Source organism: Phascolarctos cinereus, unplaced genomic scaffold, assembly GCF_003287225.1.
Source record: "Phascolarctos cinereus isolate Bilbo 61053 unplaced genomic scaffold, phaCin_HiC Scaffold_2;HRSCAF=192, whole genome shotgun sequence".
In the NCBI taxonomy this organism is placed as follows: domain Eukaryota; kingdom Metazoa; phylum Chordata; class Mammalia; order Diprotodontia; family Phascolarctidae; genus Phascolarctos; species Phascolarctos cinereus.
This window is the reverse complement of record NW_027555625.1, coordinates 120723012-120744118: the sequence shown is the minus strand read 5'-3', so window position 1 is coordinate 120744118 and position 21107 is coordinate 120723012. Positions and strand designations below refer to the sequence as shown.

General features: G+C 36.9%; 1 protein-coding gene across 1 annotated transcript in view; it reads left to right on the top strand.

Moving 5' to 3' along the window:
* Window positions 1–21107, top strand: part of ANTXR1 (ANTXR cell adhesion molecule 1) — a 324308-nt gene that overhangs the window by 101197 nt on the left and 202004 nt on the right. The window contains exon 10 of the mRNA XM_020985369.2: window positions 19627–19725. Within this exon, the coding sequence (XP_020841028.1) occupies window positions 19627–19725 (99 nt within the window). The remainder of the gene's footprint in view (window positions 1–19626; window positions 19726–21107) is intronic.

The window sequence follows — 21107 nt, the reverse complement described above, 5'->3', positions numbered from 1 at the left end:
AAGCAAAGATGGGACAGGTAGGTGGTGCAGTGGTTAGAGCTCCAGCCATGGAGTCAGGAGGACCTGACTTCAAATCTGACCTCAGACACTAGCTCACACACTAGCTGGGCAAGTCACTTAACCCCAATTGCCCCACCAAAAGCAAAAAAAAAAAAAGAGAAGCAAAGATAGTTCTTGCCCTCAAAGACCTCACAATCTAATGAAGATGCAGTTTGTTTTACCATCTTATACATTGAATCTTAGTTATGATTTCCTCAGTCAATATTTTTGTATGCCTTATTCAACCTACCATTCCCAACTCCTCATAAATCAATAGTAGTGGATACTATGTATACAATTATGTTCACATAGTCCAGTTAAGGTACCATTACATATTTATCACTATAAATTCAGTCTTGTAAAAAAAATTTAATTTGTTTTATTTTTAATTTGTGGAATAAAATGAGCATTTCCGTAACATATAATATATGCTGTGTATAATATAAATATATTGTATATATAAATGTAATAAAAAAGATGATTGTACATAAAACTGCAAATTTATTATGTACAACTTGCTATTCATTTTAAATATATAATAAAGTTATCATGTAAATTTCTTTTATTTCAATTTATTTTTAAATCCACTTTGATTCCTCTAAATTTGAGACATAGAGATTTTTGTTTGTCTGTCTTGTTTGTTTTTTACTGACCAGAGTTAGGTTTTACTGTGTTTGCAGTGAAGTAGAGAGGCAACATGGTAGAGTGCTTAGTGAGCTGGCCTTGGAGCCAGGAAGACCTGGGTGCAAGTTCTGCTTCCAATATACACTGTCTATGTTACCCTCTACAGGTCACTTGACCATTGAAGTCCCTACATTACTCTTTAAGACTCTAAAGGTGGTGCTAACCTATTCTGGTAAAAGGAATTTCCTCAGCTGAAAATTTTTCATACTGATGAAACCACAGATTCATTCCTAATCCTTGAAATGTAGTAAACTGATGAAAATTCTAGCCAAGTCAGATTTCCTTCTTAGACTAATTTCTAAAAAATGGCAAGAAAATTTTCAAAGATTTCTGTCATTTTTGAAGAACATAGATAGATTTTCAGATCTGAGTTAAGAACACCATTAGCCCCTTTTGATTTCCCCACTTCAAAGGAAACAAAAATAAAAGCTAAGTGCTATTATTTGATTTATCAATAGAAAACACACTTAGATGGACCTGAGTATTTTTTGCACTCCTCCAGACCCACAATTCTTCTATGCTTTCTCATCTGATATGATTTTTGTCCATATCTTTCCACAAATCTCCCATAGAAGAACTTAAGGCAAAATGTAATAGTAAGTAGAGCACTGTGCATGCCATCAAGAAGACCAGGTTTAAATCTCACCTCACACACTGACATGATCCTATGCTCTATGCCTCAGTTTCCTCATTTGTAAGGTGAAGGGGTTGGACTCAAGGGCCATGTAGTCTATTACTAAACCATGATAGGTGAACCTGTCATGAAGGGTTATCCTTCAATAACCCAGGATTGTGATAACCAGGATTGTGATGAGCATCAGATGACTTTAGTGGAAGAATAAAAAGCAAATACAATTATGGATAAAGCAATAAGTGTTTTAGACAGTCAAAGCTATTTTCAAAATAATCCTTTCCCTTTAATTTGAACATCTCTTGATCTGTCTTATGAACAAGGAAGTCCCTTTGGTCTTTCATCTCAGTCTGGGGGGATTAATTTTAGAACAATGGAAAGGTCTTCGATGGAGCAAGATGCAGTAAAAGTCTCCTTATTAAACAACAGAAGACATACTATTCAGTGATTGTTTATTCAAAAGAATATGCTAAGTATCAGAAGAATAAAGGTGGTTCTCAGAAATATGAATAAGTAGATCATAGTTCATTAAAGCCCAGCCCTCAGGAACAGATATCATGACTACAGTGTGGCTCTGGTGTACGATTTTATGGCTTATTATGCATGGTGCATTCTGGTTAACACAGAATTGCCGAATATACTTGGCCCAGTTTACCAGTTTTTAAAGAATTAGAATATAATACCATTGTGGGAAGTTAATCAGGAGAGTTCTTGCAATTAATTTAGTGAGCCTGCAGAGTGGAAATTCTTTATTTGGGACTTAATTGGGAGGATACTTTTGGGATAACATATGTAAATGCTTCGTAAAACTTGAGGTACTTTATAAATGCTAAGGATGATGATGATGATGATGATGATGGTGATGGTGATGGTGATGTCTCTTTAGAGGTTAGCATAACCCAGAGAACTCAGTTGACAAGTCTAGGGATATCTGATTAAAGTCAGTATCTGAGGCTGCTGCTAAGAAGAAATGGCAATTCTTTGCATCTCCTAGAGGATGGCTTTGCTGATAGGGATTGCCTTGGAGATGAATATGTTGGCTTTAAGTCTTGGCAGAATGGACTCTAGTTGGAGGAGCTATCTCTTTTCACAGGTTTATAAAAGGAGTTTTAATTAAGGTATTAGGGATATTTTTCATCTTTTTTTTCTCCTGCCTTTCTTCTGGAATGGTCCCAAAGAATGAAGTGTGTGTGTGTGTGTGTATGTGTGTGCGTGCGTGCATGTGTGTGTGTGTGTGTGTGTGTGTGTGTGAGAGAGAGAGAGAGAGAGAGAGAGAGAGAGATGATGATGATGATGATGGGGTGGGAGAAGTTGTTCTTCCTCCACTATCCCCATGGTAAGTTATATGTGTTTACCTGTGTCCCAGGATATATGGGCAAACACATGCATCTCACCATGTAGCTCTTCTGAAAGACAACTGTCAATTTTTACTAGTGGGGTAGAATGTATAATTGAAAAACCTCCCTCCCCAACACACTCACACTCACACTCATACACACACACACACACACACACACACACACACACACACACACACACCCTCAGGAAGAAAAACAGAAGGGAAAAGATGAAAAATACTCCCAAGTCCTAGCAATCACATGTTAATAGTGGAGCTTCAGGTATGTGGCAGATGGGTGAGGTGGATATTTTGAGAGAGGATGCCTTCTCAGAACTTCTTAACACATGATGTAGGCAGTTACTGACTTTATGTACCTTTATGTAAATCTAGCCCTGATGACAGCTACTGTTGCATATTTAAGCACACCTTTACTACTGTCCATTGTCAAATTATCTTGCCTCCTTACATTGCAGACATGCTTTCAAATTCATAATCCAGCAGCTTGCAGATTCCTCTTTGGTAACCAATAGAAGCTATTCATTGTTAATTCAAGCTCTTATTCTACTTCCAGCATTGCCTTGCAGAGAAAGGCCATTTTATCTACTCTCCAGGAAATTTCTTCCTTTTCCCGGTGCATCATTTCCTCTGGTCCCCAGCCAGCAAGGCCCAAACTTTAATAGTTCATAGCATACTAGGTAAGTGTTCAGGAAGAACGCCAAACTATGCAAGAAAATGAATGAAATCAAGACTGAAACCTACCATCTGCTTTCCATTTGAGAACTGGGCTCTTCAGATATAAAAGCAAGCTATAATTAGCTCCTTACATGTTCTTTTTAACAATATTCTTGTTAGCCCCTTGTTGAGTTTCCTGGTCTTTGTCATAAGTCTAAGTGATTAGTACAAATAGAATATTGATCCTTTCTCTACCCAATGGGAACTTAGATACACAAATCACAGATATTCAGTCATCTCCCAGTCATGGAAGGTTGGTTTTTATTTTCATTGTTCTTCATGGTTCTCATGTCTGGCAACTGTTTTGAATTAATTATTTTCTTCTTTTCATCTCCTTTTTACCCATTTTAAAATGCTTTCATTTCTGCCAGTTATCTGAAGGTGGAGAGGAAGAGGTGATAATGAGGCTTAGAAGAATAAATCCAATATCCAGGATGGAAAAATTCTGGGAGATTAAATAAAATGTCAGGTAGTAAGGGAATTCATCATCGTGCAATGGAAAACACATTGAATCTGAAGTCAAAAGATACATGTCCAAATTCCAACTCTACCACTTGCTGTCTATGTAAGTCTAGACAAGTCACTTTCCATCACTGGACTTCATTTTTCTCATCTGTACAGTGATAGGGTTGGAGTACATGATTGCCAAATTCAGTTATAACTCCTGTTCCTGTGATTCTATTATTATTTATAGTCAGTCAATAAACACTTATTGAGCACCTCCTATATGCCAGACATTATGCTAAGTATTCCATATTCCCAGTTCTGTTGTACCACGTATTTTATTAGTATCTGATTTGGCCAAGTCCAGATTAACACTGACACTTGTAATTTTACATGTAAAATACATCCTTTGGACTACTATGATATATAGAAAATGAAGCCCTTCACACAATGGCTCCCAGCACTTGCTTTGATACTTCAAGAATCTGGGATTTCATTGGGTGTTTCCTCTCTTGCTGCAGATCACAACACTTTCACTGCTTAATAGACAACTTAATGATCTAGTCTGGCCAAAAATCATCACTTAGTGGTCTTTTCTGTGGTGATCAGCCTTTCCCTACTTAGCTGGGCTGGTCCATGAGTGAAAGCTAACACAGTTCACCTCTAGGCTGTATTCAAAGCCTTTTCAGATTAAAAGGATCTAGTAGACCTTGAAATTCACTTGTCTAAGGCTTCAAGGCCCAACTCCATACCCTGATGAGGCATCAGAATTGAATATCAGTGGAGGATATTTTTATGGGTAAACTTATTTTTAAATCTGTCTTTTTAAAAGCAGATTTTTGTAAAGGGAATGTTTTTAACAAGACCATTCTGTACTGGGCCCTCAAAAGTTCTTTTTTTTTTTTTTACATGTAGGCTGCTAGGTAATGCAGTCGATAACATGCTGGACTTGGAATCAGTAAGAACTTGAGATCAAATCTGGTCCTAAATACTACCTTGTGACCCGGGGCGAGTCATTTAACCTCTATCTGCCTCAGTCTCCTTATCTGTAAAATGTGGATAGCAATAGCATCCTTCTCCCAGGGTTATTGTAGAGCTTGAATGAAATAATATTTGTAAAAGTACTTCGCAAACCTTAGAACACTATAGAAAAGCTACTTATTATTATTGTTATTATAATTAAGTATCATTACACTTCCAAGAGGTGGGAGGGTAAGGTTACTTTGTTACACCACTCTTAGAATCTTACATTTCCCATATAAAAGACAACTCCACTCCCTACCAAGGTAATTCATTAACTCATTGACCATTTCTTGAATGCTTATTGTGCGTTTTGAACTGCAGTAGTCACAATAGAAATAAATGTATTTCTTGTGGAAATAGAAAGAAGTATAGGAAATGGATCCTCCCCTCTAAAAGTTTAAAGTCTAGGTGAAACAAAGCAGTTACAAACAGGAGAATGGGGATTTTTATGATATAGAAATTTTGAGTTGAGATCAGAAGGTATGAGGATCATTTCTGAGATAGTAAATTGAATTCCTTCCTTATGTGCCTCCACAAATCCTGCAAAAGCAACAAGCCAGTTACTCTTTCATTGGTTGAAAGGCCAACGCATCTATTTCACTCCAAAGGAAGCTCACTAGTCGATCTATTCACAACTGTGTTCAACATTCTGATCAATGACTTAGGGTTATACATTGGAGCTGGAAGTGATTTTAGACAAAAACAAAGTATGCCATGATTCTCAAATTAGCAAATGACACGAATCTGGGAAGGGAAGTAGGTACCTAATAAAGTGAATAATAAAATCAAAATGTAAAGAATCTCTAGATACTAGTCTGTAATAAGCAAAAAGTCCTATTATTTGAGTTTTGAAACTCAAATATAGGAGAGACTCAGTTCAGCAATAATTTTTGTGGAAAAGGCTTTAGGGTTTTAGTAGACTGAAGGATCACTATGAATCTACAGTGTGAGCAGCTCCCCCTCTTCCCCTGAAAAAAAAAAGCTAATGTTTTCTCATTTACCAGCTATGTGACCCTGGGCAAGTCACTTCACCCTGTTTGTCTCAGTTTCCTCAGTTGTAAGATGAGCTAGAGAAGGAAATGGCAAACCACTCTAGTATCTTTACCAAGAAAACCCCGAGTAGGATCACAAGGAGTAGGATGCAACTGAAAAATGACTGAAAAAAGAATGTTTTCTTAGCATTAATGGAGACATAGTATCTAGAGTAAGGAAGGTGAGATAGTCCCACTATTTTCTGCTTTGGTCAGATAACTTAGATCTAGGGTAATCATATTTGATATTTAGAAAGCATTTGAAAGGTTGCAAAATGTATCCCATAAGTTGTCTTATTTGAACCTCACAACAATCCGTTATCATAAGCACTATAGCACTTAAATCGTTCTCATTATCGCCATTTTACAAATGAGGAAACTGAGGCTGACAAGAGTTAAGTGACCTCCCCGAGTCACACAGCCAACATCTGAGTCAGGGTTTGACTCTTTGTCCATTGTGCTATGGGAGTAACATTTTAGGTAAGACATAGATAAACTGGAATTATACCCAGATGAAAGCAACTAAGATAATAAGAGACACTAAAACCATAAGAGACACTGAAATAACTAGGAATGTTTATATTAATGAAGAAAAGACTTGGGGGAGGGGGTGACATGATAGCTATTTTCTAGTATTTCAAGGATTTTTATATGTGCTCTGCTCGCCACAGAACAAAAAAATTGGACCAGTGAGTAAAAGCCACAGAGAGACAGGTTTCAGTGCAAGAAAAATCTTTGTAACAAAGTTTATATTTTTGTGGTCCACTGCTGTGATTTCACTGGGGCAGCAGAGTTTTCTGTGAGGACACTCCTTTCATCAATGAGGATTAACAAGTCTACTGGAATTATTTTAGACAGTTGCCTGGAGCATCCTGAGATCCAGAGACTTTTCCAGGGTCACAGGGACAGTATATATTAGAGGCAGAATTTGACCCCACCTCTTCCTGATTCCAAGGCCAGCTCTCTATCCACTACCACTAATGGTGTCAAACAAATAGAAATGGATGCCAGCAGACAGCATATTAACTTAGAAAACCATAAATTAACATTATCTATGTTGTATTGTATTTTTATTCATTTCTTTTAATGTTTCCCAGTTACATTTTAATGTGGTTCAGGCCCCACAAAGGACTGCAGGCATATGGCCTGATGGCTACAAATGTGATACCTCTGCTCTGCCTCATGCTACCTCTCCATAAATGTCCACAATGAAAGGCAATAATTACAGCTGTTTAAGAATGAGATGGCCTGCCCCACTATGGTGAGTCAAGTCAACTAGCATTTGTCCAGTGCCTTCTATGTGCCAGGCACTGCGCTAAGTGCCAGGGATACAAAGAAAGGCAAAACTCAATCTCTGCTCTCAAGGAGCTCACTGTCAAATAGGGGAGAAAAAAGGCAAACAATTATGTTTTGTGTGTGTGCGTGTGTGTGTGTGTATGTATGTATATATATATATATATATATATATATATATATATATATATATATATACATATGCACACACATACATATATGATCATATCTAATAAACTGTTGTCCTACTCTGTATGAAGACCTTCTGCAAGGAACCTTTCCCGCTCCTCCTTAATCTTAGAGCCTTTCCTCGGAGACTAGTCCCAATTTATCATATACATATGAATACATATGAATATATGTGTGCATATATTTGTGTGTGTATATACACACACATATATAGGATAAGGTCTTCTTATAGATTAGGATGATAATTTATCAGAGATCCTATAGAGAGGATTCCTACTCCAGACAATGGTTAGGTTAGATGATCTCAGTGGTACCTTCCTTCCAGTTTTCAGATATTTCAATCAACCAATAATCAATCAATAAATATTTACTAAGTGCCTACTATGTGCAAGGCATTGTGTTAAACACTCAGGATAGAAAAAGAGGCAAAAGACAATCCCTGTCCTCAAAGAGCTTACTCAATATTTGAACCCAACATTCATTCTCTCTCTCTCTCTCTCTCTCTCTCTCTCTCTCTCTCTCTCTCTCTCTCTTTCTCTTCTTCCCCCTCCTTCCCTCCCTCCATCCTCTGCCCCCATTCTCTACTTGCTGTATTAGAAATAAGTAAACATCAAGACAGGACTTTCTTTCTGTGTATATTTGGAAAGATAGCTTGGCACCCTTATCAATGTTCAGGTACTAGATCTGTCATTTTATTGGTTCCTCCCATATGAGGAAAGTCCATCTACAAATTCAAGTCAGCACCTTGTCTGCAAGTTACAGTCTTAGGTGGAGAGCTGCCTAGAGTATTGAAAGGGAAAGTGACTTGCCCAGGATAATATAGCCAGTACATCAGAGGAAGAGTTTGAATGCAGGTCTTCTTAGCTTTAAGGTCAGTTTTCTATCAACTGATGCCAAATAAATTTGACTCCTTTGCCCCATTTTTACTTGTCTATCACTCAATTTCAGTATTAATATAAGTTCCTGAAATACGATCAGGGCTGCCAAAACAGATGCTTATATTTTGGTCTGCTTGAAACCCCCAGATACGTTTGTTAACACCAGAGCATACTGAGGAAGGACTTCTGCTTCTGCCTTCATGTGTCTTATAATGCAGTATTTGTACAAACATTTTCTGATCCAGGAATTTAAGATTTTCTATAGTTTCCACATAACAGGATTCTATGCTCTATCCTCCAGAAGTCACTAAGACAAGACACAGCCAACAGAAGAGTAGCCTACTTTATAGGATATTCTGCAGTTGATCTGATAAGGCTGGAACATGATGTTATTGAATAGGGTTTGGAGCTCAGCCTGAATTCCAAGATGAATGTGTTCTCCTCACAGTCTAGTGCCGTGGTCTTTGGGGAAATGAGATAAATGGTCTGATCACAGAGCAGTGGGGAAAAGAATCTTTGAATCAGCAAAAACGACACATGCAATCTGAATTTTAAAAGGTAGATTGCAAGCTTAGCAACAGAAACTAGTTCTTATTCCGACTGTGGCTATTGCGTATCTCTGGTATTCAAAATGGAGATCAAAACATATTATGCCTATTTTAACTAAGTAGACATATGTGGAAATAATGTGGAAATTTGTGAGGTTGGTTTGGAAAAAATAACCCCAACAACTCGGAGTTAGAGGACCCAGAGTTTAAATCCCAGAACTGGTACATAGGACACTGCCTAGTTTGTTGACTCTAATTCCTCATCAGTTTGAAGAGAAAGAATGTAGCTAAGCTCTTGCTTTTTTGCATTATGTTGAAAGGTTTTGTAGAATGCCTGTTGTTTTTATATACCATAGACATTTTCCTGTTACACTGATATGTCCCACCTACTGTCCACACCCTGACTCTCCCTTGTTGCAAAGATCTGACAGAATGTAACATCAGGTTAACCTGCCTTTTTGTTCTATATACTTAATTTCAGTCATTCTATATGTTGGTCTACTAGTTGTGGGTTTTTTTTTCTCACCTCTATAAGTTCATACAAGTTTTCCCATGGTTCTCTGAATTGCTCATATCTGTTCTCTTACGGTACAGTCATATTTAGTCATATTCATATTTATTCAGTCATTTCCCCAATTCATAGGCACCCCTTTTCTTTCCAGTCTTTTTACTACCACAAAAGTTTTGCTTTATTTGTCAAACCAGATTTCCACTTTTGCCACAACTAGAGGCAAAAATAAAGGTAGTTATATCAGCTTATTTTCAAAAAGCTTAAATTTACCCAGGGAGGTGGCACAATGGATAGAGCCTGGGCCTAGAGTGAGGAAGACTCATCTTCCTGAATTCAAATCTGGCCTCAGACACTTACTAGCTGTATGACTCTAAGTCTCTTAACCCTGTTTGCCTCAGCTTCTCATCTGTAAAATGAGCTTGAGAAGGAAATGGCCAACTATTCCAGTATCTTTGACAAGAAAACCCCAAATGGGGTCATGAAGAATCAGACATGACTGAAATGACTAAACAACAATAACATGGGGCAAAAATAGAGGTAATTATATTGGCTTTTTTTCAAAAAACTTTAATTTACCCAAGGACTATCCCATAAAGTCCTAACATTTGCCACAAGAGAATAAAACCGGTTTGTTTGTTTTTTCAGAGCTGCAAAGGCACTTAGAGATCATCCTATCCCAACCACTATGCAAAGTTGAGGAGACAGATCCAGAAAGGTTGTTAATTGCCCAAAGACTCACAACTGAGTTAGGATTAGAACCGAGGTTTTTGAGAAGTCAGCTTTTTTTCAGTATACCAAGCCGTACACTCTCAAAAGCCTAATTTTCGTGTAAGTAATGAAACTGGAAAAAAAAAAAAGTAAATGTAGGGAATTGACTGGCCATATGTTGCCAGAAAGCTTTAGCTAGTATCTCCACACAGAAACACCAATTAGTAAATGCAGTAACTGAGATCCTGTTTCCAGTCCTGTTATGAAGAATGATTATTTGTTAGCTCAAGAAGGATTTTATTCTTCATTCCCTCATTCATTGTTTCAACAAACATATGAGAGGAAGTATGCCCTAGTGGAATCAGAGGTTCTGGATTAGAATCTCTATTTTTGTTATTTATTACCCGTGTCACCTTAGATAAATGACTTAATCTCTCTGGCCTCTTAAGTAAGATGAGCAAGAGGGGTTCAATGATCTCCTTAGATTGCTGCTACTAGTTCTAAATCCCATGATCTCTAGTATTATGCCTTATGACTGTCGTAACACTGAATGAAGCAGTGAGTGACTTGGGAATTGCAATATAGCCACACTTTTTTTTTTTAGGCAATTGGGGTTAAGTGACTTGCCCAGGGTCACACAGCTAGTAAGTGTCAAGTGTTTGGTCTGAGGCCAGATTTGAACTTAGGTCCTCCTGATTTCAAGGCCGGTGCTCTATCCACTGTGCCACCTAGCTGCCCCCGATAGCCACACTTTTGAAAGTAAAACTCATTTTCCTCAGACAAGTAGGAAATGCTTCAACCCACAATGAAGCTTTAAATTCAAAGGGCAGTTGAAAGGAAATTACTCTAAACTGGGAGCAATTACTTAGCAAATTCAGTAATTATAGATAACGTCTATTCATAGAAATAATTATTGCCCTGTCAAAATTTGCTAGAGTAGAAAGTAATTTCTCATTTTATGAGAAGTATAAATTTTATTTGTAATATTTATAATATAATATGAAAAGTGTTTAATATAAATATATTTATTTTATATTTATGTAAATATATACTAATGTATTTAAGCTATAATATAAAATAATTTAAATATTATTTATTCTATTTATACTTTTAATTCTGGAAGTATAAAGTTTGTCTTTACTGCAGTGCGGAAAGCAAAAAGGGGGAGTGAACCTTAGAAAAGCTACGTAAGCAGGAGACTGGGTACCCATGTTTGCTCATTAGAAATATCTTGCCATAGAGATAGTACTGCTTAGATGGTTCATTATGGTGATGGATAAGTCAAATAAATGTACATATTGACTATCTACTTGACATCTAGTATGGTATCAGGTGCTATGTATTAAGAATAATACAAGATAGCATATAATTAACTGTGGCTAAAGAGTCATCACTTTGGACTGGTCAAAAGATTTGGATTTAGGTTCTGGCTTTATCAGTCTGACTTTGGGCAAGTGCCTAGGCCAAGGTTTCCTTTGCTGTACTGTGAGTGTATTGACCTTGTTGCCTTTTGACTTACCCACTTGATTAGCCCTTTAGGTCCTTGGGTTCAGGATTCGGCAGGAATTTTATAATTACAGTTATGCTAATTATACTTTTACTGAGATGGTTAAATGATATTGGGACGTTAGCAATCAAAGAGATGTGATGAACATTAGACTCAGCTCCTCATGCTTTAGTAGCTCCTCATAGAGATGTAGCTTTTGGTCCTTCGGTAATAATCTGCACAGTGAAGGTCTTACGAAGTTAGGAGAGACGCTACTCCTGCCTTTCAATGGCTTTGATTAGCCCTAAGGTTTTGAGTACCACGTCAGCTGAAGGACACAAACAAAAGGGGCCAAACAATAACCCAAAGGCAATCAAGCTATGTCTCTTAAGTCTCCTTTCAGCCTGACAAGGTTGCCTGCTAAATGTCCTAGGGACTTTACCCCTTCTCATCATGTTTTCTTAGAAAATTGATTTTCTACGTAGTAAAATGTTTATGTTCCACAGCCACTATGATACTTCCTAATTGTGCAGTCAGGATTTTATAACACTTTCCATCTCTGTAAGCTATAGGAAGCCATTGGCCAATATTCCATGATCCACCCTTGATCTTGCCTGTGGGTTGCCATTTCTCAGACCAGTTGCTATTATAATATAGCCCTAGTTACAGTGTTGTGTTCCTAACTTAAGGCACAAAAAAATACATCAGTGACCATGGTTTTAGGCACTAAAGTCTCTATAATGGTGAAGTTTGAAAGATAAACTCGCCAATAGGTCTAAATCACCTCACTAACCTTATTATGTGACTTTACCTGCTATATGAATGGAAATCAGTCTCAGATCTTTGCCATGGCTGCTGAATAGAGGAAGGTTGACTTGTCTTATGTTTTGTGCACTGTAGGTTTGATTTCCTTACTGTGGTTACTATGGAAGCAACATATTTCATTGGTTAAGGTACAAATCCTTCCCTGGGAGGCTAGCATTTTCTCTAGTACCTATCAATTCTGGAAGCCAGTGTGGGTCATAGTGTCAGTCTTAGCTTGAAAGCTACCAATTGCTCCAGGTATAAGACTTGCAACTTCTAAACAATGATGATATGTTAACTATACCCTATTTCAACTTATCCACCCCTAGGAATAATGTTCTAACCACTTCATGTGACGGAGTAATTTTATAGATCCCAAATCTACTGAATTAAATTAAGGGGTAAGAATAATAGGGGGCTGAACAATTGGAAACTAATGACTCTATGAGACATCAAGAAACAATGAAACAAAGTCAAAGAATAAAAAAACAGGAAAAATGTGAAGTATCTCATTGGAAAAACAACTGACCTAGAAAACAGATTGAAGAGAGATAATTTAAGAATTGTTAGACTCCGTGAAGGTCATGATTTAAAAAAAGGGGGGGTCTAGACATAAAATTTCAAGAAATTATAGGAAAAATGCCCTGATATCCTAGAACAGGGGTGGGGAAACTGTGGCCTTCTATGTCCTCAAGTGTGGTCCTTCCACTGAATCCAAACTTCACAGAGTAAATCCCCTTGATAAAAGGATTTGTTCTGTAAAACTTAGTCTCAGCCAAAAGGCCACACCGAAGGATCTAGAAGGACACACATGGCCTTGAGGCCATAGGTTCCCCACCCCTTTACTAAAACCAAAGGGTAAGAGAGAAATGGAAAGAAGCACCTCGTGAAAGAGGTAACAAAATGAAAACTCCTAGGAATATTATAGCCAAACTGCAGAGCTCCCAAGCCAAGGAGAAAATATTGCAAGTAGCCAGAACCAATTCAAATATAGTGGAGCCATAGTCAGGATCACATAAGATTTAGGAGCTTTCACTTTAAAGGATAATAAGGCTTGGAATATGATATTCTGGAAGGTGAAGGAGCTAGGATTGCAACAAAGAATAACCAACCTAGTAAAACTGAGTATAAGCCTTTGGGGTAAAAAATGGATATTTAATGAAATAGAAGACTTCCAAGCATTCTTGATGAAAAGAGAAGAGCTGAATAGAAAATTCAGCATTAAAGTACAAGACTCAAGAGAAGCATAAAAGGTAAACTTGAAAGAGAAATCATAAGAGACTCAATAAGGTTAAGCTGTTTACATTCCTACATGGAATATCATACTTGTAACTCCTGAAAACTTTATCATTATTAAGACAGTTAGAAGACGTGGGTGTGAATTGACTATGATGGGATGATTTTAAAAAAATAAAATTAAGGGGTAAGAAAGAAGGATGGGGGACAGCTAGGTTGCACAGTGGATAAAGCACCAGCCCTGGATTCAGGGGACCTGAGCTCAAATCCAGCCTCAGACACATAACACTTACTAGCTGTGTGACCCTGGGCAAATCACTTAACCCCCATTGCCCAACTTAAAAAAAAAAAAAGAAAGAAAGAAGGACAACTGGGGAAAGGGGAAAGGGAGAGGGAGAACAGGGAAAATTACCTCACATAAAAGAGGCATAGATGGAAGAGCTTCTACAGTGGTGGGGAAAATGGTGTGAGAGAGAGCAACATTAGAATCTTACTCTCATCATAATTGACTCAAAGAGAGAATAGCATACATGCTCAGTTGGGTATAGAAATTCATCTTACCCTCCAGGGAAATGGGATGGGAAGGGGCTAAGAAGGGGGTGGGGAACTGATAGAAACGAGGACAGACTGAGGGAGGCAGTGGTCAGAAGCAGAACAGATTTTTGAAAAGGAACAGAGGAGAGAGAGAGAGAGAGAAAGAGAGAGAGAGAGAGAGGGAGAGAATGATAAACAGGGGAAAATAAGATAGAGGAAAATATACAGTTAGTTATCATAATTGTGAATGTGAATGCGATAGACTCACCTATGAAATGGAAGCAGACAGCAGAATGGATTAAAAACCAAAAATCAACAATATATTGTTCACACACACACACACACACACACACACTTGAATGAGAGACATACTTAGAGTAGAAATAAGGGGCTGGGTCAGAATCTATTATACTTCAGCTGAGGTAAAAAAAAGAAAATTAAGGGTAGCAATCATGATCTCAGACAAAGCAAAAGCAAAAATAGAACTAATTAAAAGAGATAAGCAGGGAAACTACATTTTGCTAAAAGGTACCACAGACGATGAAGTAATAACAATACCTAACATATATGCAGCAAATGACATAGCATCCAAATTCTTAAAGGAAAAGTTAATTGAGTTACAGAAGGAAATAGAGAAAAAAATTATACTACTGGGAGATCTCAACTAGTCCCCTCTCAGAACTAGATAAATCTAACTTTAAAATAAACAAGAAGGAAATAAAGGAGAACAGAATTTTAGAAAAGTTAGATATGATGGACCTCTAGAAAAAACTGAATGGTAATAAAAAGGTGTATATGTTTTTCTCAATTGTACATGACAACTTCACAAAAGTTGATCACAAATTAGGGCATGAAAGCCTCACCAAATGCAGAAGACCAGAAATATTAAACACATCCTTTTCAGACCACAATACAATAAAAATTACATTCATTAAAGGGCTGTGGAAATATAGAATAAAAACTAACTGGAAACTAAATAGTCTAATTCTAAAGAACAAGTGGGTCAAAGAACAAATCGCAGAAAGAATCAATAATTCCATTCAAGAGAATAACAATGAGACAGCATACCAAAATTTATGGGATATAGCCAAAGCAGTACTTAATGGAAATTTATCTTTGAATGTTTACATCAATAAAATAGAGAAAGTGCAAATTAATGAATTGGGTATGCAATTAAAAAAAACAGAAAAGAAATAAATTAAAAATAAACACAAAATTGAAAATCCTGAAAAAGTCAAAGGAGAGATAATGAAATTGAAAGTGAGAAAACCATTGAGCTAATAAATAAATCTAGGAGTTGGTTTTATGAAGAAAAAAAACAAAACAAAACGATAAACCATTAGTTAATTTGATTTTTAAAAAGGAAGAAGAAAACCAAATGACTAATATTAAAAAAGAAAAGGGTGAATTCACCACAAATGAAGATGAAATTAAAGTAATCATTAGGAGATATTTTGATCAATTATATGCCAATAAATCTGACAGTCTAAGTGAAATGGATGAATATTTACAAAAAAAGATAAATTGCCCAGATTAACAAAAGACAAAATAGAATACTTAAATAACCCCATCTTGGAAAAAGAAGTTGACAAGCCATAAATGAGCTCCTTCAAAAAAAATCTCCAGGACCAAATTAATTCACAAATGAACTCTACCAAACATTTAAAAAACAATTAATTCAAAAACACTATTTGGAAAAAAATAAGCAAAGAAGGAGTCCTGCAAAAAATTTTTTATGACACAAATATGATGCTGATACTTAAACCAGGAAGAACAAAAACACAGAAAGAAAACTATAGAACAATTTCCCTAATGAATATAGATGCAAAAATTTTAAATAAAATTTTAGCAAGGAGAATGCAGCAATATATCGCAAAGATCATACAATGATCAGGTGGGATCTGTACCAGGAACGCAAGGCTGGTTCAATACTAGGAAAACTATCACACAATTGGCCATATCAATAACAAAACAACAAAAAACCATATTATTATTCCAATAGATGCACAAAAAAGCTTTTGACAAAATACAAAACTTATTCCTATGAAAAACAATAGAAGAAATAGGAAAAAATGGAGCTTCCCTTAAAATGATAAGTAGTTTCTATCTAAAGCCATCAGCAAACCTTATCTGTCATGTGAATAAGTTAGAGGCCTTCCTAATATGATCACGGGTAAAGCAAGGATGTTCATTATCACCACTATTATTCAACAGTGTACTAGAAATGCTAGCTATAGCAATATGAAAAGAAAGGAAATGAAAAGAATTAGAACAGGCAATGAGGAAAGAAAACCATCATTCTTTGCAGACAATATGATGCTATACCTAAAGAATTCTAGAGAATCAACTAAAAAACTAGTTGAAATCATTAACAACTTCAGTAAAGTTGCAGGATGTAAAAGAAACCCATATAAACCATCAGCATTTGTATATATTACCAACAAGGTCCAACAGGAAGAGATAGAAAGAGTAATTACATTTAAATTAACTGCAACGATATAAAGTACTTGGGAATCTACCTACCAGGACGAAGCCAGGAGCAATATGAACATACTTTTCACACAAATAAAGTCAGATATAAGTAATTGTAGAAATATTAATGGTTCATGGGTAGGTTGAGCCAATATAATAAAAATAACAATTCTACCTAAATTAGTTTTCTCTTTTAGTGCCACATCAATCAAACTACCAAAAAAATTTTCATAGAGCTTGAAAAAATATTAACAAAATTCACCTGGGAGAACAAAAGATCAAGCATATCAAGAGAATCAATTTTAAAAAAAAAAGCATGTGAAGGAAATACCTAGCAACACCAGATGTCAAACTGTATTACAAAGCAGTAATTATCCAAACAATCTGGTACTGGCTAATAGCAATCTGGTACTGACTAAGAAATAGAGTGCTGTATGAGTGAAACAGATGAGGCGCACAATGTGCAGTCATAAATGACCATGGTAATCTCGTGTTTGATAAACCCAAAGATCAATGCTTTGGAGAATTAGAGATGTGTTAGAATGGTCACTGCCACAGTAAGACGGTCAGTCCATTTCAGGAGTTTGAGGGGAAAGTAATCAAAGTAATCAAAGATATTTTAAAAGTCTATTCCATCTTTAAACTTTCTCAGTGACTTGGTGGTGATATGGAAGATTATATTTCGGGTTCTATGGTGAGGCTTTGCCTAATCCAACACATATTTATCATTGGAGGTGTCCCTTGGTCTGAGGATATTGGGCTTATTTGTCTACATGGGAGTAGAATGTGATTAATAAGGGTAGCAATAATGGTATCTGCTGTAGCTATCTTATATAGGGTCATGAATCTGTACCTGGAGTAGGTATCCACAATTATTGGGCACATCACTTCCCACACCTCTTGTTAGGGGACCATTGTAGTCTACCTGCCAATCTCACATGGCCTGAGATCCCTTGCGTATTTGGCAATACTGCTTTTTAAGGCATGATTCTACTGCTTGGCATTGAGGACAGGCAGCAATGGCTGATGGCTTTGTCTTGAGTCAGGGTGTTCATGGGGTCACCCATGTAGAGAATGATATCCTATCTTCTGTGACCTGAGTGAATATGGAGCCACTTTGAAACTGTTAACAACATGGCAAAACCATTTGCTCTCATGTTTTCCTTTGCCAATGGTGTCTCTTCTGAGCAGTAGAGGCTAACATAGTCCACTCTGACAGGAATTCTCTTGGCTGACACTTCTAAGTTCTGCCAGTGATCCTTGCCAAATACTGGTGACCTCTTGATAGTTCAGCCACAGATCTTTAATGTCTCCAAACCACTCAGAGTTCCTTAACCACATCTCATGAGTTTGTGCATATTATTATCTGCTTATCCTGACGTTGGAGGGCATATTGACAGACCAGCCAAATCTCATGGAATTCTACCCTCTTTGATGACTAGTTAGGTTCCTGTTCTATTCTAGTTTCTCTGGTAAAGGTCTGTAAAGCTGCTGCTTTACAATGCCATGTATTTTTCATACCTTGCTGATTTGTTGGTGAACCAGGCCCATTGTTGGTTTTACAGGGATTTAGCTTTTCAAATGGCGGAAGAGGGGTGGTCTGGTGAATGTTTAACAACAAGCTCTCTGAAAAAAAACCATACACACAATACACTGTTAAGTTTAACTTTCATTATTAACATTTTTTCAGGTCTACATAATTACAAATCAAGCCCTGATTTGTAGTGTGTCAGCTTCTAAGGTATAAATGCTCACCTTGAAAATTTATCAGTTGGTCAATGTAAGCTGGAAGGGCCAGGGGTCTTACAGCTTCCACAAGGACCCAACTCTTGGGGACATTCACCATCTTCTCCTATAGTATACTTATCCCAATGGGACCTAGCCCAGACCTCTCTTAAATGTACCACTTCCGCTTTACTGTGGAGGACTTTTGGACATGTCCCGCCTTTTTGGAGTTGTCTTGTATGATCTATCCCAAGAGAGATTTCAGGTTAGAGAATTACTAAACTACCTTTCCTCAAAGACCTTTCCATTTTCTCCCTGAGTCAACTTTCCTATGGTAACTAGGACCCAGTAACATGCCCAGATTTTTCTCACAAAGGTTGTGTATCATGTCCCTCTTTCAGGAAATTTCTGGCTCCAAAATTCCAGAGGCTACTTATTATTTCCCGTGTTTGCAATGGGCTCCTTTCTTCTTGGAATCATCTTGTGGAACTTCACTCACTAGGATCACTGGCTAGGCCCCCGATCTATTATGATCCACTGGGCATTTGTAAAGCTGCTGCTTTCCAACGTCAGATACTTTTTGTATATCTTGCTGATCAATCAATGGAACAGGCCATTGGTTGATCTTGGGCAGGTGAGGGTGAAGAGAAATACTTCAAGTGGTGGAACAGGAGTATACTGGTAAATGACTCCATTACTTCCAGAATCATGGGCTCGTGTGGGTTACAGAAGAGAGCATCAGGCTATATGTCTTAAATATTCTTCTAGCCATGCAAAATTCTAATTAGCAAAGGGTTTCTACTCCTCTTATCATTTTATAACTTTATTTTCTACATTGTTAAATTTCTACTACTCTGTAGTCCTGGTGATTTATTGCTAACTCTGTAGTCAGGGCTTAGGATGCTTTCCAACTTTGCAGTCTGGCTTAGTAGGAGAGCAAAGCCAGTTCCTACAATAATGGTAATCTATTGAAAGCTTAGTTAATAGATTACCTCAGGGTGAGAGGTAAGTGACTTCACCATTGAGGTCACATAAAAAAGTGTCAGGGGCAGGATTTAAAGCCAGGTCTTCCTGATTCCAAGTGCAACATTTTGCCACACCATACATTGCTTAGCTATGTGAAAGATTAAAGGTCACTCAGAGGAATTATAGTATTTGTTTTTTAACTCAAAATAACTTTTAACTATTTTGGCAAAATTACAGAATAAATGTAAGAAAAATTTGGCATACTTTGATGCATCTCAAGGCAAGATGCCAAATGGAGCTTAATTCTTCTGAAATTCAGTAATTCATCTTAACATTAATGATCTTCATTTCAGAATCATTTCAAGTGGTGGTGAGAGGAAATGGATTTCGTCATGCCCGCAATGTGGACAGAGTACTCTGCAGCTTCAAGATCAATGACTCCGTCACACTTAGTAAGTCACACGGCCACTTCTCAGTTTCCATTAGAATTTTGTGTGAAAAGAATACATTATTTTCTCCCCATACCTAAACACTGACAGATAAGAACCTGTCATTAAAGGCCTCCAGAAGAAATTCTCAGGAGTTCGGGAGTCAACAGTTCATTTCATGTAACATCATACTATTTCTCTGCTTATGGTTTAATTTGAGCCAGAGACCTACCAATATCAAGATGTGTTTAATCTAGTGGGCTGGATCTTATAGAAGTTTAAGTTTCTTCATTTCATTGCATAATTTCATTCAATAAACATTTATTGAAAGCCTTACTGTATACACAAGCTCTGTATGCTTAGCACTGAGATACAAATATGACAGAGCCAACAGTCCCTCCCCTCATGGACCTTACAGTCTAATAGAAGAAACATGGCATACAAATATACAAGTATGATATAAAGCCAGGCCAAATGCTCTAAGAATAATGAGAAGGAGTATCCACTTTCAGCCAAAGGGATCATGGAAGGTAAAAATATTGAGACTCTTGAAAGGTGATACTGAAAAATGAGTTAGTTAGTTAGCTGTTTCTGAATATACTTGAAAGCCTAGCTGTTAAGCTGATGTATGCAGGCTTCTGAAAATACGCCTATTTCTCTATTTCAGCTCTCAGATGAAATGTGTTTCTCCTAGCCAAAAAATTCTCAGTGTGGCATACGCTTTATATATACTAGAATTTTTTAAATTTCATGTTCCATCAGTTAAAAAAATTGAGCACATGCCCCTGATATATTTGTTTATTTATAAATTATATACTAATAAAATGGCATTAATAATTTTGTATATTATAAAACTTATACCAAATAGACATTTTAAAAGGGTCAGATAAAGATAAAGTAATATTTGATTTTAGAGTCAGTACAGGACCATCAGAGTTTATTGTGTAGAGGAATGGTATGGTCAGAAAAAATTTGGAGAAATCACTTTGGCAGCGGTGTGGGGGATGGATCAGAGAGATTAATGACTTGAGGCCAGGAAACCAATTAGGATTTTATCACAATAGTCCAACCAAGAAGTGATGAGCATCTGAATTAAGATAGTAGCTGTATGATAAGAGAGAAAAGCATAAATGTGAGAGAGATGGAGAAAAACATGACAAGAATTGGCATCTTATTGAATATGTAGGGTGAAGAAATTGAGGTGTCATAGACAACACCAAAATTGTAAACCTAGATGACTGGAAGGATGATGGTGCCTTCCATAGAAATAGAGCCGTTCAGAAGAGGGGTGGATTTTCAGGAAGGGATAGTAAATTCTGCTTAAGACAGATTGCAATTGAGATACCTACAGGGCATTAAATTAGAAAGGTTCAATGGGCCCTTTGTGATATAGGACTAGAGTTTAG